This window comes from Austrofundulus limnaeus, unplaced genomic scaffold (genome assembly GCF_001266775.1).
Source record: "Austrofundulus limnaeus strain Quisiro unplaced genomic scaffold, Austrofundulus_limnaeus-1.0 Scaffold289, whole genome shotgun sequence".
Classification (NCBI taxonomy): Eukaryota; Metazoa; Chordata; class Actinopteri; order Cyprinodontiformes; family Rivulidae; genus Austrofundulus; species Austrofundulus limnaeus.
Genome location: NW_013952691.1, coordinates 15080 through 42848, shown reverse-complemented (window position 1 = coordinate 42848; position 27769 = coordinate 15080). Strand labels below are relative to the sequence as shown.

General features: G+C 37.7%; 1 protein-coding gene across 2 annotated transcripts in view; it reads right to left on the bottom strand.

Annotated features, from left to right (window-relative positions):
- The window catches only part of ncor2 (nuclear receptor corepressor 2), an 80489-nt gene that overhangs the window by 44823 nt on the left and 7897 nt on the right, over positions 1–27769 (bottom strand). For both annotated transcript variants that reach the window (XM_014021352.1, XM_014021351.1), the window contains exons 4-15: positions 27253–27430; positions 21980–22162; positions 19047–19160; positions 14118–14174; positions 13576–13628; positions 5817–5883; positions 4674–4846; positions 4429–4522; positions 2711–2889; positions 2224–2278; positions 2032–2130; positions 677–822 (exon numbers count right to left, since the gene is read on the bottom strand). In XM_014021352.1, coding sequence (XP_013876806.1) covers positions 677–822; positions 2032–2130; positions 2224–2278; positions 2711–2889; positions 4429–4522; positions 4674–4846; positions 5817–5883; positions 13576–13628; positions 14118–14174; positions 19047–19160; positions 21980–22162; positions 27253–27430 — 1398 coding nt within the window. The remainder of the gene's footprint in view (positions 1–676; positions 823–2031; positions 2131–2223; positions 2279–2710; positions 2890–4428; positions 4523–4673; positions 4847–5816; positions 5884–13575; positions 13629–14117; positions 14175–19046; positions 19161–21979; positions 22163–27252; positions 27431–27769) is intronic.

Here is a 27769-nt window from a genome sequence, read left to right as displayed (position 1 = left end):
CCAGGGGTGACAGGCGGGCAGCGGAGTGTGCAAAGAGTCACAGAGTCCCCGAGCCCTGCTTCAGAACAGGGAAGCAGCCGGCAATGGTTTGTCATCTTTTTTTGTCTCCAACCCAGCTGCCTGTAAATATGAGCTGTAAATATGAGCTGACGTTGCTTTGAAACAACTGGGGTGTTCGGCCTCAGCTGACATCAAATAGTGCCTAAAGACATGTATAGACAGTTTATGTATTTTCAGGCAACAGAAAGCAGTGTTTTGTCTCTTTTGTTGGTACTTTGCCAAAAAAAAGTTTCATCTTGATTACTGCACCGCCCAGTCCCGGCACACAAACGCACACCTTTCACACACACAAACTTTTCAAACTGACAGCTGGTATAATTACACCACTTATTTCAACACTAAAACAACTGGAACACAGGTGCTTCCCTTTTTTTTTTTAATGAATGCAAAAAGACAAACAGGTATGTCAACAGAACGACCAAGAGCTCGATTTTCCTCCTGCTTCATTTCAACCAAAAAGCGTGCATGCTAAAACAAACAAACAAACTAGGTTCTGCCTCTTAAAATGTGTTGAATGTTAAAAAACATTTCACTCAGTTTAATCTAATTCTGTGCAACTGTCAGAAGAATTATCTTTGCAGCGATTTTAACAGCTCTAAAAATAAAAATAACTTACTTCATTCCATCTTCTTTCTCTTCAGCTTCATTTTTCTCCTCATCTCGCTCCCCCTCTTTCTCTTTTTCCTCCTTCTCCTTCTCCTCCTGGCTGCTTCTGCTCACTTGTTGTTGTTGCTGCTGTTGCTGCTGCTGCTGCTGGCCATGCTGAAGCAAAACACATAGGAACAATAATAAAACACTTAATTTCAAACATAATTAAAAATAACTGGAAGACACATTCATCTAAGCAATGTGTCCTGTAAATTGTGCATTTGGGCTTCCAGATTATTAAAGAAACAAGTTGTGATAAAGATTTGGAGTGTGGCAGAGGCAAATACACAGCCTGGCTGGCATGTTGTTGAGATAATCATCTTGCTGTTGTTTGAAAAACAAAAGAAAAAATAATTTACCATTTTGTTTGTTTGAAATACAACACACATTCTGCACACACTTTCTGCTGACGTAAAACAAAACAGGATCCGAAAGTCCTGAAATTATAGCAACACATTTCTGCTGTATAACTGCAGCTCATCAAGTACCCAGAACCACTTCCGTACCAGTTTCCTGCGTGTCTGGGCTTTCAGGGTGAGAGTTCACACTACTACACACACGCAGCCAAACCAAACAGCTTAAACGGATGACGATTAATTAGATGATAATCCATCAGGCATACTTTCTGCTCTATTTCATGTCTGCATTTTCTGCCTCTAAAAATAAAAAAGGACATTTTACACAGATCCTGCAGGTAAGTGAGCACAGGGGTGAGCAAGATAGCTGGAATGGGAATGAAATCTAAATGCATTTCTATTCAGAAGCTATCTGAGTCATTTACTATCACTGAGGGGCCCTTTCTTCCTTTGAAATTATTAATGCCCTCTTCCTCTCCTTTCAAAGGAACTCAACAGAGAACAAATGAGTCACACGGTCTTCTAGTCTCATATGACGCACAGATTTCAACCTTTTCAAAGGCAGAAGATCATTTGACTGACTGTGAATAGAGATCTGCAGTGTGTCTAAACAAGCTGGTTTAGAAGCAGCTCGTAGTGAAGTGCAGCTAAAAACGCTGCAAACTACCCAAATAGTAGTCATGACAATTTGCTCATTTTAATGTGTGGCACTGCACTTTCTGTTCCTCCTCTGTGAGGACACTCTTCTGTCACTGCAAGCTGACAGTTCAAGCATTTACTCAGATAAAATATGGGTTAATAATAATTTAATTTTCCTATACCAATCACTATTGCACGCCTTGTGAACTGCCTCGTGTTTAAAAACGACTGCTCATCAACAACAGTTTCCATGCTGTCCGACTAGATAAGAACCTGAGGTCCAACATAATTATTTTTTTCATACTTTGTCTTTAACAGCGGAGAATACCTGGCTTCTTCCTCGGCGTCTGATGTTCCTTCGTACTATGTTCTTGTAGTTTTCATTCTTTTTGGTCAAGTAGTAAAAGAGCACACACTCTGCCACCGTCTGAAGCAAAGAAAAGAAATGAGATGCGACGTTTCACTTTCTGTTAAGGCAGTTCACTTTAAAACCAGGAAATAAACAAACATAATAACATACCTTTCTCTCTAAAAATGATGCAATCAGGCCAAAGTTTTTGGGATGCTGGATGAACCTTTGGGAGAAGAAGAAATTTGAGTTAAAGTTTATTTAAATCTACAGCAATTTCAAAAGTCAAGTGTCCCTTTCTGTATTAAAAAAGACTGAAGTCACTAGAGAATGTGGTAAAATCTGAAGAAGAGACTAAAGCTCTTTGTATGCGAGTATCAAGTCACCAGTTTTACTGCAGACTTTGCTCTAAATGTTCTCTCTCCATTCTCAAAAAATGGGAAGATTCACTTCCTTATCACAACTCAGTGACCGTTTACCGTTAAATTTCATAGGGAACTACACATTATTGCTTATTATATTTGTTGTTTACAAAGAAGGCAACAGGTCACCTGCCCAGGTCTACAACAGCTGAATGTGGTGTTCAGCAGCAATAGAAATCTTCACACAGGCACTTATTTATTATGTAAATATATATGGCCTCAAGTATTTTGCTTACTTTTCTCTGAATGTGTCCTTCTCCTGCTCGCTCCACATGTTCATGACCTGCCGATCCTTGTAAACCTTCATGGGGTCATCCATTAATCCATTCATGTTGATGAACTTGATGCGCTGCTGCTCAGCGTCAAACAGCATAGGAGGGATGACTGCCAGCTGCCGCATCTGTTTCTCTGTGTTCTGATGAGCGCACGTGCCAGGAGAAAAGAAAGAAGCCAAAACTCTAAAGTAAATGGACTAGTCTCCAACAAACAATCATTGCGTCATAAAATAGTGTTCATACAGATGATCTGATGGTTTCCATGTTCTTCTGCAGTTTTGTGTATGTCAACCTTGAAATGGTGCAGACGTGTTAACCAAGGTTCTTTTGCATGACTTTTATCTATAATACTTAAAGATAGCCTATCATTCTTGTTGTTCACATATTAGTAGTTGTTGATACTGTAAGCAAAGCCATACATGGCCAATTTACTCTCCAAAACATTGTAATTAAAAAAACATCAGTACAAAAAGCATTACATGCATAAAATCTGATTACATTCATTTTCTTTTATACAACCAAAAGAACAATGAACAGTGAGAACTGCATTTGTATTTCACATTTCTTCTTACAACGTAAGCCTTAATTAAAACTGTCTTTTTGAGAATCGATACAGCATCATGAAAAGAAATGATGTAATATTTCAGTGGATCAATATTTTCTTACACCCCTAGTAAAAAAAAAACAAAGACTTGCTCAGATTTTCCTGTGTGGAATTTAGTTCAAACTCCAACAATTAGTATGGTTTGTTTAGAATGCATTTATTTTTTGTACATCCCAAATTAAACTACAGATGCCACTGTGCATGTCATCCAATTCTTTGTTGCTTAAGTAGGCTTTGAAATGCTTCCTGTCCAACGTCCAACTTCAAAAGGCAGAACTAGATGCTGATCCACAACAATTTACTTATTTAAATAAACCCAGCGAAGACAAAAAAACGAAGCTTAGCAAGCTTTCAACAGAGGACAGAGGATGGCAGTAAAGTAAAAATGTTGAGTTATTTAATTAGGAAGATCTAAAACATTTCATGAAATGGCAAGCACTATGATTGATCAAAAAGCTTGATGTTGATTCATTTCAATCAAACCGGGATCAGAGCTTTAGAAATAATTGAGCTTTTTAGGTGAAATTATTAGAATTTTCTGGACTCATTTAGCTTTATTTGATTTTCTAAATGTTATATGCAGGTAATATTTATTTAACCATTATTTAACCAAGCAAATCCCACTGGGATCAGTCTTTTTTCCAAGGAAGGCCTGGGCGTGAATGTAGTCTAAACGTGCATGTTTTTGGACTGTATGAGGAAAGAGGAGTACTGCTGTTCAGGCCAACATTTCTGTTCTTATTCACTCATTCACATTAATTAATAATTTATACATAATAATGTTGATAATTTGATGTATACAATGTAAAAAAAGAAGAATTTATGTTTATCCCCACCAGCATCACAAGACTTAAGATTTGGATAAAATGCCATCTCTCTGGTATGTATACTTCATTACAACCCAACATCCAAGTTCCTGTTCTGCAGAGGAAATTGAAATACCAGATGGTACCGCCAAAAACCATCTAGAGAAGAGCTGACCTCATTGATCTTCTTTCAGTTATTTTGAAAAGTTATCAAAAATGTCACCGCGGAGAGGTGTAGGGGCAAAGCAAATGTAACAGGAAGCGCCTACCTCATGCTCTGACAATCCATCAATGATTTCAGAGACTTCATGTTCACTGCGAGCTGCAGATGAGGTCAGTCCTCCTCCTCGCTGCCCGACACGACTGTGAAAGTAAAATTCAGAGAGTCTGTTATTTTAAACTACACACATAATGACTGAGCTACTTGTTTGGCAAAATAACAGAACTGTTCAGCAACAAACAATGTAACAAATATACTTATCAAGTTGACGGAAAGAAAACAACATAATCCCACCTCTGCATTCGCTCCTGCAGCTCTCTTTGCTTGCGGATTTCTGGGAACTGTTTTTCATAGTACTCCCGCACCTTGCTCTCTTTAGCTCGGCGCCGCGGGTTGTTTTCGATGCGCTCCACTTTCTTTTCCCAGGCCTCCATTAGCTGGTCATAGCGCTGGCAAAACTTCTGTTCCTGAAGGTTTGCAGAAAAGAGAAAAATCCCAGTCTGCTGCAGAGTCACCAAGAACATTCGCATAATCTCTTTTAGATTTGTTTTTGACCTGATGCTGCATAACTGATGGACCATTAAATCTGAAGAAGTGCAATTACTGATCACTGCTTGATGAGACGGGGAGGGTAACAGGCTACACTCACTATGAGAGCAAAGCCTAAAACCACAGGCCTGGAGGACGGCCGTCCACTGTTTTTTCTACCTTCTTCACAGACAGCCTTGTAAAGCAACCCATTAAATCTCAGAGGAGACATGACCCTCAGTGGGCTCATAAACCACAAGGAGATGTCTCCCCACATGAAGCTACCTCCCCGTCTTGGACACAAAGTGAATGAAAAGTAGACACTAACCTAGGATCCACAGAGTTTGATACAGGTGTTATATCTGAGCTATTCTTCCTGATATAAAAAAACTAAAAGTAATACTTGACCACACTGACTTGCAGCTTGAAGGTAGTAGGGAAAAGCAAAACAAACAACAAAAATCTGCTTGTGTTCTCTTTTTAATTATTCCCTACACGTGGATTCATGCAGATTTCAGAGTAGAGCTCTTGGCCTCATCTGTAAGGGTGATTTTCAATGATTTCTTCATTTTGAAGACATGTTTTTTTTTTTGTCTCAGAATTAGTCACCGTCAGGCAGGAACACAGACCAACGCTACACAGAGCTTATTGTAGTTTGGCTCACAACATACAAAACATTATTCTTTCACATGGCAGGATGAGAAATTTTTTCTATTTGTTTTTCTAGAGCTACTTCTTCCCCAAGGCATCGTGCAAGTACTGACAACAGATCATGCCAAGAGCTTTTTTTTCCCTCTGACATGTCTAAAATGGCCACTCACCTCAAGGAGCAACTGGCCCAGTTTCAAACTAGTCATTTGTTATGGGTTAAGTCCCAGCTGAGAGTCACAAATGTAGTTTTCGACTTACCCACTGCTTACGAGCATGATTTCTTCTTTTGAAATACAAGATGAGCTTCTTCCTCATGGCCTGGTTTCTGCAATAGTAAAATAAAAGAGAGGTATGAATAGACCAGATGGAGAAATAAACAAGAACATTAAGAAAAACTGTTTTAGACAGTCATTAAGCTTTTWAAAAAATTGTCTCATACTGTATCTAAATATACAGCTTGGTCCATTTCTACTTGGATAGAGACAATATGTTCCTAATTTTGGTTCTGTACATTACTACAATAAATTTTGAACAAAACATTTCAGTTTATGTAGAAGTTCAGACTCTTAGCTTTAATTCAGTGTGTTGAACAAAATGACTGCATAAAATTGTGAGGAGCTAAAGCCCCTGAAATGATGGGACTGTGTTTAAAAAACACACACTGTTGAAAACCCTTTGTTAGCAATGACTGCCTGAAGTCTTGAACTCATGGACATCACCAGACGCTGTGTTTTCTCCTTTTTAATGCTCTGCCAGGCCTTCACTGCAGTTGCTGTTTGTTTGTGGGCCTTTCTGTCTGAAGTTTAGGCTGTAACAAGTGAAATGCTCAATCGGTTAGAGATCAGATGACTGACTTGGCCATTCAAGAATAATCCACTTTTTTTGCTTTAATCGACTCGTGGATTGCTTTGGCTTTATGTTTTGAGTCATTGCCACATCATCAATAAACACACCCAGTGTCATAGGCAGCCATGCATGCTCAAAGCCATCACAGTGCTCTGCTGTGTTTTATGCCGTCGCCATATTTCTTTCTTTCCTTCATTCTGGTAGAGGTTGATCTTGGTTTCATCTGTCTAAATAATGTTCTTCCAGAACTGTGCTTTTTTTTTTTTTTTTACATGTTTTTTAAGCAAAGTCCAGTCCCTTTTTATGAGTGTCTTGCAGCGTGTAGTGTACCCTCTGTATTTACTTTCATGCAGACTTCTCTTTATGGTAGATTTGGACATTTATACTTCTACCTCCTGGAGAGTGTTGTTCACTTGGTTGGCTGTTGTGAAGGGGTTTCTCTTCACCATGGAGACTATTCTGTGATCATCCACCACTGTTGTCTTCCGTGGGCGTCCAGGTCTTTTTGTATTGATGAGTTCACCAGTGCTTTCTTCCTTTCTCAAGATGTACCAAAACTGTAGATTTTGCCACTCCTAATATTGTAGCAATTTCTCGGATAGTTATTTTCTGTTTTTGCAGCTTAAGGATGGCTTGTTTCACCTGCATTGAGAGCTCCTTTGACCGCATGTTTACTTCACAGCAAAACCTTCCAAATGTAAGGACCACACCTCAAATCAACTCCAGGACTTTTATCTGCTTAACTGAGAATGACACAACAAAGGGATTGCCCACACCTGTCCATGAAATAGCCTTGGAGTCAATTGTCCAATTAATTTTGGTCCCTTTAAAAACAGGGTGGCACATGTTAAGGAGCTGAAACTCCTAAACCCTTCATCCCATTTTAATATGGATACCCTCAAATGAAAACTGAATGTCTGGACTTTATGTCCTTGTACATTATATAACTATAACTTGAATTTGCTTCAGTAAACAGGTTAAAAAAACTTTGTGTCAGTGTCTAAATAAATATAAACCTAATTGTATGATGTTTTCTAGGTACTAAAGCACATGCTCCCCTACCCTTACCACTTTGTATGCTTCACTTCTTTTAGGCCTTATGAATAAAACAAAACCAGGCTCACATTACACTCTCACATAAACACAAACAATGTGGGTCTCTGAGTACAGCTGCTCGATAAACTCAATCTCTCTTTGGGGTAGAAAAGAGAGCCAAACTTGTAAAACTTGTCTGTGGTAGGAACAGGCAGACACACAGCTTCAAATAAAGGTCAGGGCCGGTAATCTCCTTAGGCAGTCACTCGGTTGTCTCTTTCTTTGCTGCAAGACAGAGTTTTATTCCTGACACTTAATCTGTCAGTTGTAAGGTCATGTTCTCCACTGATTAATGTAATCTTACTCTACATCAGACACCTCACCTGAGTGGCAGGTTTATTCTGGACATAGGCAAGGACAGAAGACTAAGATGGTGGCTTCTTGTTGTGTAAGAGAAACATTTAAAGATAATACTGACGGTCTAGAAAGAGAAAAAGAGAAGGGCCCGTGGCTTCAACTTAGCTAAACGATTGAATGCAGATGCAGGAAATATAACACTACATTCATCTAAATAGGTTCAATGTTCACATATTAGGTTATGATGGGTGACAACAGACTTGCAAAGGTAAAAACAGGCCTGGCAGAATAAAGCTCTTTAAAGACAGAGATGTTATTGTCCTCTGCACACCAGATGGCAAAAGCCAAGATTAGCAGCCCTGTAACCCAACAAAAGGTTTCCTTTGTCCCGCTCTAAGCTGGAGCCATTTCTGAGATATTGGAGAACACTGTAATTTGGTATAATACTTCTAAGACATGATGGCTGAAAGATTCATTATATGCATACTTGTGACAGATGTTCACCAGTGGCACAACTTCACTGAGCAAAAAGCTCCAACTTCAAAGCCAAAATTTGTGCTCATCGTATCTGCATAAGCCAGGGATATTTATAATCAGCTGTGTGTGTATGTGTGCATGTGTGTGCGTGCAAGAGATGAACTGGAATAAAGACCGAAAGATTCACAGAGATACTAGAAGTCATCTATGCTGACAAGGATGAATGCCAAAGTTATCAGACCGGTTAACAAAACAAAGAAGTTAATTGTGCTTGGTCAAACTGACACACTGGTGTTTAATAAAACACACGCACGCACGCACTCACACACACACACACACACACACACACACAAAGGTGTGAGAGGAGTTTTCAGTTAATTGCTTTGAGGCAATATTGCTGATCAAACGGTGCAAGGATCAAAGAACATGAAGACAGCAGTGTGAGGCTAATAGGTCAGGAACATCTTGTGGTATGCCACTGTGCCCAGCAACGGTGCCAAAGCTATTATAACCCTTCCACAGCCTTTTGATGTGTCTCATAAGCTTTACTGATAGACACTGCAGTCTAGCTGTCARCCTTCTGCTATACTCGTTGCAGGTATCCAGTATTGTAAAATGGGCACGATGTATTGAATGAAACTGAAATCTCATTTTAATAAAAGTAAAATCTGAGTCAATGTTGCAGAGTTTAAGGGAAATGTTGGGTTATGACCAGCTACAGCTGAATGGCTTATAAACAATAACAGAAGCAGAAAAAAATCAAGTATTGGCAAGAAATAGGTTTGGATTGTCTCTTCAAATCTTCACAGTAGGATTCCTTTAACTGTTATTTACGCCTGGGGCATGTTATGTTGTGTTTACAGACTGACAAGTTGCACCAAATCAAATCTAAGCTAACTATTTATTTTAGAAATTATGGTCATCAACACAGCAGCAATAATTTATTGAGACGTCAAAGCTGGAAATGTGATTGAGGCTTTTTATTTATTGACTGTACTTTTTTATCTACTGACTGCCTCTGCTGTCCATCCCAGGTCCTGACATTATACAACAATCACATGTTCTGTTTTGATGTTCCTCTTAGCAGTACTGACCAAGTCTTTAGCAGTGATAATTTATTTTGTCAGACATTTTAAGCAACATTTGGCTACCAAGTCTAAACACAAACACAACTCATCTATTATAAATAGTTTTGCCCTGCAGCTATTTCAGAACTACTAGTCCAAGCATTTCAGTTAGATATTGTAGATTTGTTTTTAAACAACTTACACAACAAACTAAATTGCCTTCTATGTGAAGCCTTTATCCTGAAAAATCAATATAGCTGAAACAACATAGTGGTAGCTCATAGGGATGCATCGATTTGAAAATTTCAGCCGAAATTGATATCCGATATAATTATTGCTGTTATGGCCGATAACCGATATTTACAAATATTGCACAAACACACAAATTATATTATACATGTACGCACAAACACAYTTGGGTCTTTTTGTGATACCGTAAATAAACGACCAGACGTCTGACACGGCTCCCTACTTCAGTTGTTCCTGGCTACACAACGTCAATATCACTATCAAGATAAGACAGATGCCGCTCAATCAACCATCTCCCCTCCCAAAACAGAAACACAAAGCTAAAAAGTGGGAAATCAATATTAGATGTTAATATCGGCCCAGTTTTACATATCGGAGCGATACCGATATTAGTGTCGATATATCGTGCATCCCTAGTAGGTTATAAGTCCATTTTGAAACCGAAATCAATTCTGAAGTAAAAATTAAGTTTCTGCTGCCTAAATAACATTTTAAAGCTAATCAAAAAGGGATAAAATGTAGTTATCAGATAGAGAATGTGTAAAAAATACTGCACTGGTTTGCAGTTCTGGAATGTATTTTTTCTTTAAGTGTTTCTAATTTATTTTCAGATAAATCAGGATCACAGACAGTACAGGTAGCAGAGGTGGACAGCAGGCCAAACACAGTGGCATTATCTTGAAGCTGTTCTATGCTCATATCAGGAGGATAGTGGGGTTTAGCATCTCTCAATCACTCTAGTCGTGTTTCCATCAACATTTTTTAATGCACATTTTGAAGTATCGCATCAGAAAAGATGAATGGAAACGGCATGACTTGAAAAAACGTCCTCTAATTCGCAAAAAAGTTGATGCGCTCGCTTGAGGTGGTTTTTGTTTTTTTCAAAAAATAGTTAATACGCAAAAGGAGATGGAAACACATTTGCCGAATAAGTTTTTACGTAGCGAACATTTACCTCACATGGTTAATCGGCTGTTCCAGCTGTCTGTCCGGTACCAGAGCGACTGCAGCTGGACCCTCCCCCTGCTGTCGGCATATTCTCTGTTATTCCCGTAACGTGAAGAGAATTGCATTTCTTTCTATACGTCTCCAGACAGCATGTAACATCACCGGAACCAGTTGATGACAGAATAATTACAAYTTTCCTGATAGTAGCAACACATTCCTGATAACTTCTCTCCATTTTCCTGAGATGTGTGGACCATGCGAGTTTGCGACTTTACTTCCTGTTTACTACACGCAGGCGTCTGACATAACTGATTTGCTTCCAGCCAGTTGATGGAAACACGTCTGATTCGCATTTCCTTTTTTGCGAATTTTTAAAGGGCACCTATTATGCAAAACTCACTTTTATCATGTTTTTAAACTTACTTTTGGGTCTCTACTGCTTAGAGAAGCAGTCCAAAAACCAAAAAATGCGCCCAGCAGGTTTTTTTAAGCTGTAATTACATGTATTTTTAGGTATCTGCAAACATGGTATTTCTCAAAGCACGTTACTCTGACGTCACAATAACAGTCACCTAGCAATATAAACCAGACTCCAGCTCCTCACGAGGCAACCCGAGGTGAAGCTCCGCCCACTTCCTCAAGGGACAATAGTTGTGCTGTTTTTACAGCAGCCACAGAGAACAGAGATGCCTGGATTCATTTTATTTTTATCTTTGAAGACAATGTTCTAACAATATTGCCAAAGAAAGCTGTTTGTGAAAATAATCTCACTATGAAACTTCACTTCTACCATGTCGGGGGAGGGTGGGGGGGCGAGCTAATGTAAACAAATGGTTGGGAGGGGGGTTTCCATTGCAACTAGTGTATGCAGCACGATCTGGAGAGCTGAAGAACAGGAAGAACTGAAAAGGTGAAATTTCATTATTTGAGAGGCTTTTTGAGAATTAAATCAAATGAACATGTTTTGTATAGCCCACAGATGGACCCTAACTTGTGCTAGGACCCCCATAATGGGTGCCCTTTAAAAAAAATTGCTCACATTTCCAATTAAAATTGGATGGAAAAACGGCTTCTGACTCAGACTAACTAAACACTCCCAGACACAACTTACATCACCCATGACATGTGGACATATAAGCACTTGACATATTAAAAAGGGAAATGAGACACACTGTTGTGAAATCACATGATTACAAATATTTAGGTAACCACACTTCCTGTGTTTTTATCATTTGTATATTTTGGCATTTCAGTCATTTCACAATAAGTGTGCAAACTCACTAAAGGATGTAAAATGTTTTTTCTCTGTTCTGAAAACACCTGTTTATAAACAGCAAGACAGTTTTTGTGCTTTGTCCAATTCTCAGGTTTTCAGAGCAAAGACTGTAATTTTGCCATTGTGTGGCCCAAGGACACTGGCATGTAAAATTACAGTGTTTATTCTTTGCCATGAGGAGTGAGACATTTAAACTGAAAAAAAAGTAACAAATTTGTTACTATTGCAATATATAATATGACAACTATAAATGGTAAATGGACTGTACCTGTATAGTGTCTTTCTACCCAACCAGGACACTCAAAGCTCTTCACACTACAATCTGTGTCCTCATTTACCCATTCAGACAGCACTCTATTAGATCTCCTAAAAAGCTAACATGTACAATCATCTATGGAGACTAATCAGTGCCAATCATTCATACACTGATGGGACACACATCAGAAGCATTGGGGTTAAGTGTCTTGCCCAAGGACACAACGATTGAGACAGCTGGACGGGGGATCGAACCGGAGACCTTCCGGTTCCAGGACGACTCCCCTAACCACTCTGCCACAGTACTCAGAACTGCTAAGATCACCATTAGTTAGAATCATAGAGCAAAAACAATTTACCCAGTGTCACAAACAGTAAACCTGCAAACTGAATAGCATCACTTATATTATTAATTGAACAACCAACATGTTTAGCACCTTTGGTGACTTCTCAAATTGGTATAACGCAGACAAATACTATACAGCTCTCATCAAGTATATCTTAGTTTTGAGTTTCTGTAGTTATATAAACTTAGCACAAAAATTAAGGAAATTTGTGTTTAGTTATTTCTTTGTAACAATGCTTCTTAGCAATAAATCCTATAGGAGGCACCTGGTTGGCAGCACCTGGAGGTATCAGATGCTCAAAACAAGAGTCAATACCAGCAAAATAAGCTGTTTAACAGAGGACATTTGGCAAATTATTCATATGTACAACTAGGGCTGCCACAAACGATTATTTTTATAATCGATTAATCACCGATTGTTTTTTTCGATTAGTCGACTAATCAGATCATACGTTAATTGAATATAAAACAGAGCTTATCGTGCCAGAATGCAGCTGCTATTATATAACCATCGTTAGATTTTAGCTATATGCTAACTAAAAATAATTGCTGTGGAAGGAAAGTTCTGCTCTGCAGATATTGCACAGGTTTCTCTTTCATTTTCTTAAATTGATCCCACACTTTTGAGCTCCGTTGTCAGGTGGCCATGATACCAGAGCCTGTCTGTATAATGTCTTGTGATGTCCACGGCCTACCCCAGTTACCACTACTGTGCATGTGTGTCAAGGACAGAAAGGCAGATGTGGCAGTGGAAGVTGTCAAAGCAGTTYGGAGAGAAAAACWAAGTAAAGAACAACAAAAAAAGAAAACGATTAATCGATTATTAAATTAGTCATCGATTATTTTAATAATCGATTAGTCATCGATTAATCGATTAATCGTTGCAGCCCTATGTACAACCCACATACTCATCTTTACTGCTCATCCCATAAAAACATGTTCCTTACAAATGTCACCATTTAATATGAAAATGAACAGACTTTTTAACAGTATAAGATTTATTACCAAGAAGCATTGTTACAACAAAGAAATAAGCTACCAAACACAAATTTCCTTACTTTTTGTGCTAAGTATAGTATCACATTTCTTGAAACCCAAGTAACATAAAGCTGAATGAACTAAAGAAAGGACAAATCAAAGTACATGTAGTGTCAGACTTACATTTTGATGTTCTCATGGTACTGTTTGGTATCAGAAGGCTGGTTGTACAGTGGCTGGAACAGCAGGCAAGACAAAAAGGTTTTTTTTAAAAAAAACAAAGCTTACCAAAAAAAATCTGCCACAATTTTTTTATTGTACAACAGATTATAAAATGATAGATATGGAAATCTTATAGTAGATTAAAAAAATAACAAAAAATTAAAACAACTGGATTTCTGTTGTTGAAATAGCTACTTTCTACTACAAAAAAGAAGTGTTTTTTTTCCCCCGATTTGTCGTGTCCTGGATGACTGACAGTCTACATCAGCACAACTTAAAGTGGTTTATTTGGATTCTTAAAGTATTCAATAAATACCAAAATTGTATTTAATATTATTTAACATAAGTCAATATTAAGCTTAATTTAATTACAACCAAAGTAAATCATTACAAATGAAAATAATCACTAATAGATGCTCAAAAACTAACAAATGAAATAGCAGCTGCAACAAAATTCAATAGACACAACCAGATTCACTAATTAATTCAAAGCGTTCACTCACCAGTTCTACCCTGGGTCCCAGTCCCTCCAGTATCCTATGAGCCTCTTCTGCCTTTTTCTGGTGAGAGAAGACAAACAGAAGTAGTACATTGGCCACCTGCCTGCACCTCTGCCATCACCACAGCAACACGGTGAACATGCTCACTTGATCACCAGGGCTACACCACAGCTTTGCTGGGTAGGTGGATGGCTGAAGGGATGGATGCACTGACTATTATTAAGGCTTTTTACTCAAGCTGGGCCATAGCTCCTCGCCTCAGCTCCCTCTGCTCTATGTCCAGAAAAAAGCGAAAGCTCACTGACCTCCCCTTAGCAGAGAGAGGTTAGAGAGAACGTGCAGGCAGGCAGGCAGGAACACAAGTGGGAGTATAGTAAGAAGCAGGAGAGAAAGAGTGAATAAAAAAACTGTAGGTGGCTGAAGTGGAAGGTGGGTATAAAGCTGGGACGGAGAAATGTTTGAGCAACAAGTTGTATGTGTGTCTTTAGAGGACATGTACAAATTTTTAGCAGCTTCACAGACAACTCTGAATATATCAAAGTAACTCTTCACTCCACTACAAACACTCCCAGTTTCACATATCAAACAAATCCTGCTTGATGAAGCACCGCATGTCCTGTTCATTTCCTTTTTTATTTCATCTTTCCTCCATAGTGAACTGATAAATGTGACATATACAGGGAAACTAAAGGAGATAACAGAAACAAAGCTATTCTGTATGTTTGTGTCAGCCTCTTTTATTCACCAACCATTGTGTAATGTTGCTTTTATATCCATACTCCTCATTGAAAAAAAAGCCCTAAAATTCATATAACTGGATATAAACCTACAAAGAGCCTTTGCAAGAAGTCTGACTTGCAGCTTAATAAAAAAAATTTATAACTTTAAAAAGTCTCCTGTGCATTCTGACCTAAAACAGAAGAGAAATGAAAGGACCGACGCCTTACATTTGCTCGTGCTCAACATCCATAAATGCAAATATAGTTCCATGTTGCTTCCTCATCAGTGAGTAGGTGTAACAGGCTGCAGAATATTGCCTCAGAGAGCTCGCTCACTACAGAAGCACTTAATGAGCAGCAATTATTAAAAGCAGACTTTCATCCTCTGAGAGCCGGGAGCCCCAGGGACCTTACTTCATTTCCTGGTTGGGATACTTTGAAAACTAATTTAGAAATAAATAAATAACGCTTAATGCTGACCTCTAAATTCTGGCAAAATGTCTTTACAACCAACACTCAAAATGATATATTCAAAAAAAAAAGAAAACACCACACAATCAGACCTGAGGAGAGACATTAACAAATACATTTCAGTCATGCACCTCCTGTAGTAGCACACAGGTTTACTATCGTGGCATTAGCCATGTTACATGWGCAAAATTCTTTGATTGGATTGAAATAGATATGGATTAAATAATCCAAATGTATCACTTAGAGCACAAAATTAATTAATCAGATAACGATGAGCATTTACATGTAGCAGGCTTTTATTCAGAGTAGAAGGACTGATGTGTGCAGAGGTGTAAACTTTCCCTAAAAACAGAGAAGCTCTACTTCTGTGATGAACATAAAAGGAATGGGCCCACCCCAGGTTTTAATAACCTTGTGTTTCTATACTTAAGACCACCGTTTGATAATTTTGATCTCTTAAAAATCCTAATAGAAATGTTGTATCACCAACCGACCAATTTTATTTCCCTGACATACAGTATTAGCATCTAGCCAGGTGGAAATACGATCAGGTTGACATAGGACACACATGCACAGTCAGGTCAGTGCTCCACAATCCAACCACAAGTGTTTACATGCATGCTGTTCAGATTACAGATTCATACCAATCGAGATGAATCARATCAGAACATTCTCAATGGAGCCATGACGACACATTTTTATTCTGATTACTTATATCCATGTAAAAATAGCTACAGTCGGATTCAACTAAATATTCACTTCATCTGTTCTAATGCATCATTAAGCCAGTCAACAAAGTAAACTCAACAAAACAAACAAAATTATCATCAGCGAGATACTAAGAAGCAAACAGGAAAAAGAAATAGAGGCCAGAGGGGAGAAATTAAAGGCTGGATAAGTTTAACTATGAATATAACAGGATGTGTTTATGTCTATGGTCTAAATATAAGAAGAGTGAACATGAGCTGAGCCGTCTTTGGGGCTTGACGATGGGCTGTCGCTATAAATGTGGCTGTAGTCCCGTCTGAAAGAGCCCACAGGGAACAGATGATGGTGTACCAACACCAGCTCAAAAAGGAGGCCGAAGTAATTATAGACACATATATAAACATCTACAACAACATATGAATGAACTAAACTATATGTAGCTTGAAATGAAAAAGTGAAATTCTGGACAGTAGTATACATCGGATTCTTTGCGTCAACACTAAAAATCCATARAGTTTGTAATTAAAACTTTAAAAGACTTTGTGAGAAAATGAGTGATGACGTAAACAGAAACTGAAAGAGAAGCAGACTGAGAGGCAACTGGAGCGAGGCTGGATAGCAGTAGGCCAGAGTGTCTGAAGTAAGCCAGAGAAAAGTGTTACAAAGGTTAGACTACTGACTTCTGAGTCACTCCTTAACTTCTACCATCTGCAATGTCCTAGAGCTGTGATTAAACTCTATGTGAGTAAGAGTTTGACTGCAAACGTTAGTGTGAAGATTCCTTAAACTCTTGGGGTTTGGCTTCTTATTTAATAAAACTWGATCACAGTGAATGTGTATTTGTCATTGTTTAGGGGTACTCTAGTGTTTTTTTTTTCCTGTGTAAAATAAAATTTCAATTTCACATTTTACCTAAGAGGCTCAACGCTCCAAATAGTTTTAAAACAAGATATGATGTAACAAAAGAGGTTTCCAAGTAGGGCTGCACCAATTAGTTGAAATAATCGATGACGTCGATTATGTAAATTTGTCGACGCAGATTTTTTATTATCGATTCGCTGTATTACATAACCACCACGTGAATGTTCATGCAATTCCATTTCGGTACCTAAATGCATCACTGCGACCGTATTGGCGTAAGAGTGGTGAGTTTTTCATGCTTGTCCTGAACACAGCATCACGCAAGAGCGCAATGACGTCAGCAGCCGCTGCTTCAGTTCAGTCTGAAGCTTGAAAACAAGCCTCGCAGCTCCTGGAGTAAAATTTACMGAACAGACCRCCTCTGAATTATCTGGTGGATTAATTATCTTGTGAACACGACGTTCGCTTGCTCAAAGAAAATAAAGTACCACCACTTTCTTTATTTCATCCGCCATTAAACAGAGACCAGTGTTTTAGGTCGAGCCACGTTCCCCCATCAGACAGTTCCCCCATCAGACGGTTCCCCCATCAGACGGATCCCCAATCAGACGGTTCCCCCATCAGACGGTTCCCCCATCAGACGGTTCCCCCATCAGACGGTTCCCCCAGCGTCTCAAACAAGAGGAGCTTCCCGACACACATCTGACCTAAAGAGCACAAGCAGCCAACAAGTGTTGGACGTGTTTTGGATGTTCAAAACGTGGCTTAAATACCTTTTATTAATTTTAACCGCATCCTATTTTGTTTATTTGATTTAAACTTATTTGACCTTATTTGACTTCCATCACACAATTTTTCTAGTGGGGAAATGACATCAATAGAAACACGTGGAGCTGGATTTTAATTTGTGTAATAAAACAAAACAGTCTTTTGTTTTCAACAGTTTTCACCTTAAAGAAAAAAGTTACACAACTGATGTTACAATRCAAAGAGTTGGATGTTGTCTTGATATTTGTTAATTTTTATATATTGAGAAATATGTTAAATAAAAAATAATAAATGTTTATTATATGTTTATTATAGTTTTTCCAGAGTGACTTGAATTTTGAATGATTTAGTTCATTTGTTAGATTGTTAACATCTTGCACTACATTTCTTTTAGTTGAATTTTATATGCTTTGGTTGAGATTTTATGTTGATGTTAAATCTTTTAAGCTTTTTTTGTTAAAGAATTGACTCTAGAGTGCATATTTTGTGTTCATGAAAAAACTATTAAAGAAAATATTACAATATTAAAGAACTGTTCTTATTAATTTGATGAAAACATTTTAAATTTCCAGTGCATTCACATCAGAATAACTTATAGATTTGTTGTTAGAATAATCGATTAATCGAAAAAATAATCGTTAGATTAATCGATTAGAAAATAATCGTTTGGTAAAGCACCATTTCCAAGTTTTAAACGTGAGTTCCAAAAAGAAGGGGGTCAGTGCTTCTAACCACTAGGGGGGCTAAGAGCACTGAGAATCACTATGTGCCTTAATAAAGTTTTTTCTGCACACATCTTTTTTGTCAACAGTTACTGAAGCAGGAAAAACATTTCTGGTGACCTCAGACCTGTTTGTTTATCTCTTTACTACTTGGAGAAAAGATCAGAGTTATTTAGCATTTAGGTGAGTCGTCCTGTTTGTTCACATTTTTCAGAGCCTGTGATTCATTGTGCCTACTTTGACGACCTTTAGTAAAATATGCTTTCAAGCAAAAACATCTACCCTGTTTGAAAATAAAATGCAAAGTGCTTTGGTAGGACATAAACAAACTGTGACAAAGGTTTTGATCTAAATGGTGTTTTTTTTGTGTATTTAAGTGAGAGATTTAAATGACACACAATTAAGAATAAAACTATTGGTAGTAAAAGTAGTCATAATTACAGCATCAACTGAGCAAACTACATTACAGTTCTAAATTTTCTCCTTTTTGTCAAGCATCTTAAAAAGAACACACGTTCCTGTCTTTGGTCTCTATTTGCAGTATAATCAGAGAACTTAAAACAGTGGCAGTGAATGTGTTGTATGAGTGATAAGCGAAACCAAACTGAAACGTCAGCRGATTTTGGTGAAAGGGTTGTGCCACAGACTGAGCATGTCTATTTGAGTTTGTTCCTTCCACTGACCCGGTTCTCGTCGTAGATGATCTGCACCAGGCTGCGGTGTTTGGCCTCACTGGGTGGTGGTGAAATGGGCCTCTCAGGCTCATGGGGCTTCGCGGCTTCCTCTTCCAGTTGTTGCTGCGCACAAAGACAACTTCATTACTAGCAGGTCAAAAGACAAATGCTGAGCATAAATTTTAAGAAGTCACATAAAAACCTGAGACCTTACAGAAACATTTAGGCAGAAAATGTTTCTGCTGTGCGAGCTGCACGATGGAAATAGAAGCAGACTGTATTCAGCTGGAGGTGTTTGGACACTGAGGGCAAGTGTCACTGAGTGCTTCGCAAACAGCTGATCTCTATTTAAGCCCTGTACCCCTCCCGCCCGCCTCCTGGCAGGGTTCAGAAAGGAGGAAAAAGTGGCCTCGTGAGGACCCACAAAAGAGGATGGATTATCTTGTGCTACGATAGCCCAGGATAAACATGTGGTCCAGGCAAACATGGACATTCCCATGCAAGACCCTCACACCTCTCCCCTCTCCCCATCTCCAACATCCTGGCTGTAATTTAAACACCAAGTCCTGCCCATTCACTAACTCTGCCAGAACTCTTTAAAAATGTTTTATCATTGTATTTAATTAGTCCAGATGTTTTAACGCTTGACGAGAGCTGGACTGTTAAAATATTTATAAAACTACGGTGTATATTTAGAAAGCTGAGAAAGGGCTCTCAATGTAATCCTGAATATGTTAGGGACCAGTAAAATATGAAGACAGCCATCAGTTTTAAACCAGCTCTCCTCTGTTTTTTTTTTCATAGAGATATGACCCTTATGYCAGCAGACTTAATGAAGGAAGGAGTTTGTTTTCTTCTTTTAAACCGGATTAAAACAGAACAGTAACTCTTATTTAGTGCCTGATATTTACTTATCTAAATTATTGTAAATACCTGACATTTCTGCACCAGTGTAAAATCAAGTTTAGAATGGATGAAGTTAGGATGTTATGCTCTAAACATGATTATATTCAACTGTGCTCATAGTACATGAGCTGCACAGTGGAATATAATATAATCCCGTTTTGCACAAAACATCAACAGGAAAGAAAAAAGTATGAACCTGTTTACAGCCAGAGTTTTCACTTAAGTTCTCCTAGCCTTAAACCGTGAACATATTTTTCTCCCTATAGGATTATAATTATAATTAATTATTATTATTATAATTTGTCACAAAGAGAGCGCCACACTACAGCTGATGAACTCCTCCGTGCATAGTGTCTGTGCTATTGCCATCTTTTTGCTCCTGGGACTATCTTTAGTGTGTCTGGAAGAGTCATATAGATGGATGTATTTTCTGACCGCCTCAGCCAACTGCTCCTCACAGTTATTCATGCTACAGACACGCTGGTTTCTGGAAGCAGAGTAGTTGAAGCAAAATGACACCACTGTTGTCTGAGCGTTTTTGCCCACRAACTACTGACCAATCACACAATAGTTTGCACTTAATCCTGTGAGAAAACAGTCCAGCAGRCCTTGTGTCAAAAAGGGACATACAAAGCTACTCTGAGAGAAAAAAAAAAAGACTCAATTTTCGTCACGCAACTATGTCATGGAGAGACAATTTTGCAGCTTTGGGTGGAGAACAAAACGACCCAAACAGTGGGACTAACAAAATGTGCCAGGTAAAAATGAGATAGGTGCATAACTTTTTAAAGATTATCTTTAAATGTTAAGTACCTGAACCGCAAAGAGCTTACTTTTTATTGCTTTCAACATTAATAAAAAGCACCACTCACTGGAGCAATGCTGCAGCTCTGCAGACAGTTGCCTGAGGCCGAGCTGCAGTCWCTTGGCTGAGAGACCTGGAAGAGCTAGATCAGCTAACTCACTTAGCTGAATGATGCGGCTCCTTACTCAGCTTTGTTTTGTCTATCTTCCCCCACAGCTAGTGCAAYATTTTTCTTGGGGTTTGCTTTTTTTCCCTTCCTTTTTCCAATTCTCATCTTTAAAGTGCACAAAAATTAGTTGTAAAGCTCAATCCTGCAAGTTTTCAGTGTGACTCCATTCAATAATCTATTTAAAACATAAAACGTGTTTGAGCTCATCTTTCCTAAAATATGAGTGGTGTTTTGCATATTTAAAAAATCATTATCAACCATTGCTTTGATGGCACTTTGCTAATATGTCTTACAAAGACATATTATTCACATTAAAAAGAATAAAATGTTTATTTTTATAAAAAGGGGCACTTTGAAAGCAATAACTTCAATCAGACACAGATGCATCTCTCCGTCATACTATAAGTTGTTTTTGATGTTTTTGTTGTTTTGCTAAAAAGTGTAATAGGCGGTAAATTGATGAGCAAGTATGTCGCATAGATGAGAGCAATCTTATCTGCACAATTCCTTCACTAAACGTGGTACGCAGTCATCTGTGGCAGAGCTGGCAGGGAGACGAGTGGTTTTGCAGTAACAAACCTCCACCATAATTCTGCTCCCTCAGGGAAGCTGGTATTTATAGCCTCATATATTTTTAACTGACTTGTCTTAAAAAAAAGGCTCAAGTGTAGAGGAAAGAAAAGTGAATAGAGGATCCTAAAAGAGTAAATGTATATAATCGCTGCACACTGAGCAACAAATGGCTACAAACCTGAATGCAGAGATTATAAGGAAGCAACAGTCTACCAGTTTTTAGATCTCATGCCACACATGCAACACCAAACTAACATCCCTACTGAGATACCTATACAGATTTATTTAAATGTAAAAATATTTATGTTCCTTTCTGAAATCTGTTCTAAAAGTGTATAAAATATACATAAAGCACAAGTTTCTGCTCAGTTAGAATTTTTTTTTTACAAAAATGAAAAGTTTAGTTAGTGTCATGTAGAAATGTATTCTTAATTAGTTTAATGAATGTATATTCCTCAATTAAAGATAAAGTCAATGTTGAATACGAACCTGTTTTTTGCGAAGTTTGCAAATCTGCTGCTCTACCATGCTGATCTCCCGGTCAACACGTTCCATATTCTGGACCAGCTCCTCTTTGGAGAAGCCAGCTGGAACCAAATCCAAATCAGTGTCCATATGGACCGGACTCACAGGAGAGATGGGCTCCAGCTTCCCAATGGCACTGCCACGCTCCTGCAGAAACCAAACAGGAACAAAACAAATCTGGTTAAATCTAATATTTCAGACATGTCACATCCTTTTAATAGCCTAACTCAAGACTTAGTAGAACAGTTGAAGAATGAATGAATGAATGAATGAATGAATGAATGAATGAATGAATGAATGAATGAATGAATGAATGAATGAATGAATGAATGAATGAATGAATGANATGAATGAATGAATGAATGAATGAATGAATGAATGAATGAATGAATGAATGAATGAATGAATGAATGAATGAATGAATGAATGAATGAATGAATGAATGCTAAATAAAAAATGTCTACAGAAAAAGAACGTTACATGGCAACAAAAAGTGTTTTTCAGTATCATCTTTGAGGAATACACAGGTTTTCATTTCTCCTGGTTTGATGTAAGCACTGTTGTCTACATGTGATTGTAAAGTGTATGTTATTCTAGAAAAAACAAGAATACTAAAATACCATCTCAGAAGGTAGTATTGCCAGTAATGAATCCCTCTGGGTAATGACAGCCAATGTGAGGCCTTTGTGTCACCAGACAACAATAATGACTATGAGGTCACAGCATGCTTTGCAGGCCTGAACACAACATCACTGGAACCTGCTCAGATTGAAAGATTTAAATGTATTTGTTTTTAGGCAAAACCAATTACCCAAGAGGAATTACAGTATGTGTAGAAATAATTCCTGAACATAAATATGTCTTCTGGCCATCAAAAAGAAGTGATGTGGTCGTCAGCCAAGCTCAAGTAATGATGGGAAGTAACCATGTGAAATCACCACATTATAGTAAATTGTTGAAACTGATGTGCTGTGCAATCCAATTTTCTCCAAGCAAAATAGAGAAAATGTGAGAATATATTGCCTTTACAATTTTATATTCGAATAACGAGTGCTGGCACGTTTGGTGTTTCCATCTCACCTCATCTCTGTTTACAGCAGAGTGATACCTACTACTGTCAAGAGTTGTTTATGAACAGCAGCAGTATCCAGTATTATCAGGAATATTATACACTGAGTGCAGTTAGCTCCAGATGTTAAAGCTGTTCAGAAAAGACTAGCAAAGAACCAATTACTTCATAATCACAAGCAAATTGAACATTAAATGCATATATCATAAAGACTTGTTTTGCAGGGGCAGAATTGCTTTGTTCCAGATGTGTTTGTCATTGTTCCTTTGCTCCAGATGTGTTTGTCATTGTTCCTACAGTACGTTCTGAAAATACTGAACTATTCCACAGCCAAACCCCATCAATAACTGAGTGTGTTCCAGCTTGGGTTTTGTTCTGCGTTATTTTCAAATGTCTAAAATGAAGGTTATGTAAGTGGGCTAATCTGGACTAGGCAGGCAGCGTTACAGCCTCGTAGACATGCTGTGATTGAAAATGTCAGTGCTGGAGGATGTCAAGGGGCTGTCCTAGATGAAGCAGCCTAAGGCTGCCAAACCAGTGACTCACAAAAATATCAACACAAAAATCCCAAAATGGGAAAAGTGCTTCTAGGATGTTTTGACTTAGTCTAATTTGACATCCCTGAGTGTAAATCAAACACTGTTCGCCTTAGTTTTAGCAAACCCACAATGTGCCCTAGGAACATGTTTTGTTTTGTTTTATTTTTATATCACTTTTACTGTTGCTAAGTTTGTGGCTGAACAAAATCATGATGGCTGGCCAGCAAAATCTCTCTTTTTTTACTAGCAGAGAAATATAATTAGTCAAAATGACCCACAATGCAGCAACATACAATGACTGGCCAAAAAACAAGTTGCCACCAAACAAACGGTCACAAACTCTAATATTTTGTAGGAGTTTGATTAAGGGATGCATTCTGTGGCTTTGTTTCAATAAGCTTCTGCAACATCACAAGATTTACTTCATCCAGTGTTGCATTAATTTTTCACCAAGATCTTTCATTGATGATGGTAGAGTCTGACCTTCTCCAGCACATCCCAAAGATTCTCAGTGGACTCTGTGGAGCCAGTCCATGTGTGAAAATGATGTCTCATGCTCCCTGAACCACTCTTTCACAATAAGAACCCCATGAATCCTGGCATTGTCATCTTGGAATATGGCCGTGCCATCAGGGAAGAAACAATCATTGATGGAATAACCTGATCATTCAGTATATTCAGGTCAGCTGACCTCATTCTTTGAGCACAAACTGTTGCTGAACTTAGACCTGAACACCTGCAGCAACCTCACATCATGGAGCTTAGTTAAACCCAGGWGGGGACTCCTTATTTGGCCAGGCAGTGTATAATCTCAATGCAACAACCTTTTATTTTGTTTTCTACACTTGTGATCTTCTAAAGTAAAGTATGTTGACACCTGTAACACTACATGAAAAGATCATCAAATAAGTCAAGTTTAGCTAACAGCTGACCTAACCCAACCAACTGTGGACACATTTATCTGGACCTGAGTTTGATTAAAGTTTTCAAGGTTTTGGCTTTACAACTGCATGATTTCCAGACAGTCTGTTAAAAAATAAGCATCAGTCTTTTTTTTTTTATTCAGGCTAATTTTCATTGCTTTCTCTAATTTGGACATCAAACTAATTGTTAAAAAGAAAACACCAGACTTAGTAATAAAGTACTGAAACAGAGTTGACTAAAGTATCAATGATAACAAAAATGAAAGTCTATTTGAGAGAAATTAATTTGAAAACAAAACTGACAACTTCAAAATGCTCTAAACAAATCAGAKAAATAGAAGAGAATCTTCTAAACAAATCAACCAAAGGTAGACTAAGGCTTTTTTCTAATTTATTAGAATTAACTTTGTTACAGCTTTGGAATTGATTATGATGCAAAAGACTTTTGTAGTATATTATAAATCAATTTAGTTTAATTCACAAAATAACCATGTAGCATTTACTATGTTCCAAATCGTATTTTACAAAGTTTCTGAAAATAATATTTTAAAATTGTATGAAAAACCAGGTACATCTATTTTTTATACTATACAGCATTAGCATTTTCTGAAACATGACCTAGTATCTGGCTTTAATAAAACTGTTGCAACAGACTGCACCAATTTCAGCAAGTTTCCTTGAGAGTACATTCCTAGCAGATTATAAAAAGACCCCCCCCACCCCCTCAACAACTCACCCAATCTAAAAGTAAAAGAGAAGTCAATCAATTTTAATCAATAAGATGATAAAAACATATGGTATCACTTTGAAATCAGTCATTAAACACTTTGCAACAAACTTAATGTCTGCTGTTAATGACTGAACAGCAGCGGTACGAGCTTTAGTTTTATGTATGAACAATATTCTTCTTGTACAACTTATGATGGTCTTGCTGCTGTAATATGTTTCACAGCAAAGGCTACTGTTCAAAATGGGAACTGGAGTCAGTGTAGCGCAACTCAGCAGCACCTCTGCAATGTTGAAATAACTTTTTATTATTTATTTATTGTGAGGAAGTTGTGCAAGTTATCCACTGAATCAATTTGCTGTCATGCAATGGAAAGAAAAATAATGCATGTAGCATTTCTAAGAAATGAAGGTTAAAAATCTAATATAAAATGTCCTTAAAATGCCCTAAATTACATGAGCTGACATGGTGCTCAGTCTCTTTGGCTTTGGGTCGACAAATTTCAACAAAAAAATAAAATAAAATAATAATAATAATAAAAAGAAAAATAATAAGTAATTTTAAGTGAAAGTTTAAAAAGCTTTCTTTGTTATTATTTTAGGTTAATAAGAAATATTATCTACAAGCTTCCTGTTGCAAACGGATAGCTAACTTGCCAAGTTAGTTGCTTTACTTGGAAATGTTTCAAACTCGTTTGACAAAAACTCTGATAGAACGTTATGTAATGATAAAGACAATTGTGCTTTGCACTGGAGTAACCTATCTGAGAAAAAAATCCAGATGTTTAGTTTAAATCTCTGATGAAACACACTTGAACAGAATCTTAGTTTTGGAGAAAAAAATAACATATTTTTTGAGTTTAAAAACAAAAAGAAAATCTTCAATTTTAATACAACAACACTTAAAAATCTGCAATTTAACTGGGATTGAAATGGATTCATTAGGGATTCAGCTCAGCCTACTCATTCAGTTTTCTGTACAGTGGTGTAAGAAATCTGCTGCTTTTGGCCGTCTGTTTCCCAGTACCTATGAGTCATGCTACAGGCATCGGCTTTGTCTGATACTACCGGCTCACTCCCTTTTCTTTCCTAAAAGTCTTTGGTTTCCATGTCCTCCTTTTCCCTTTTCCATATTATCTGCGCCTCTACACACTTGCCCTTTGACTCATTTCATATTGCATGTAGCCCTCATCAAAGAATACATTATCATATGGAGCTCTTGTTCCATGCAGTGACTGGATTTGACTTTACTGATGTAAATAAAAGGTTTCCAGCTCTTGCTGTTTTAAGGAGAACCAGTAGCATTCCTGAACAGTTTGCTAGCTAAAGACCTTTTTTTCTATTTAACTGTTATTACAGTATCTATTTACTATTCTTTAAAATGATAGTGTCCCCTGGCAGTTAGAGGAGCTCTGTTGTGTTAAGAGCAGCCCCTAAACATCAACTCTACGCTGCAACACAGTCATTTTGATCTGCAGTTTCACCCTCAGTCTTTTGAAATCTAGGTCAGCTCTATTATTAATTGATGTTTCACAACTCCCTTACTTTCTCACTCCTGCTCACAGAGATCCGGCTTAACTTTAGAGTAGAATCCTCTTCTACAACCCCTGCTGCGGTGTGTCTAATAAAATCTATTAGGCTTCTTAAAGAAGCTAGAAGAATTGGCCAAATAACATTTTAGAAAATTAGGGTTTTCTGACAGAAAATACTTCTGTACCCAAATTATAAATATTATTTTAAAGAGTAATCTTGTAAATCCAACAATTTCCAAAAATAATGTCTTCCTCTTTTTAAACACCAACTTCAAACCACTGCAGTACAGACGGCTTTCTACTTAAATACAGGTCAAGCTTATACTATGAATTTACAGTTTAATTTCACTGTTATTCACAGGAAGGTCATGAATTACTTATTATAAAACATGCTTAACTGTAGAAACTTAGACTGTAGATAAAATGTCATACTTAAAACACTACTGACCTTTGTCATATCCTCAGCTCCTCCCAAAGATAATGGCTGCCGGTGGGATGAAGGCCTCACCAGAGACTCTGGTCCCATCTCTATACGAGGGCGCTTGATGTCTGTGTAGTCCACCTCTGATTGGCCAGGGGGCTCTGGCAGGTAGATGTGCTCATAGCGAATGTGCTGGTCTTGTCCTCTGGAGAGATTAAAAAAAAGGACAGTTGTAAGTTTAACAAAGAGCATTTTGATTTTTTTATGACAAGTTGTGTTCTGTCATGATGACTCCAAGTTCAATGTCACTATTTAACACGGTAGCATCAAGTTCTATAGTCACATCAGTTAAGCTTCAATAAGATTCATGGGGGTAAAATAAGTGTTTGTTGAAACTGACCGTCTTAAAGCCCTAAAACACCCAGACAGAAAGCAGCGTGCAGATTTGATTTTTTTGGGTGTATTCTGCCTTATTAGCACAATAATGTTATTTAGACAAAATTATAAAATTCACAGTCCAACTGGCTTATAAAAGCATAAAAGT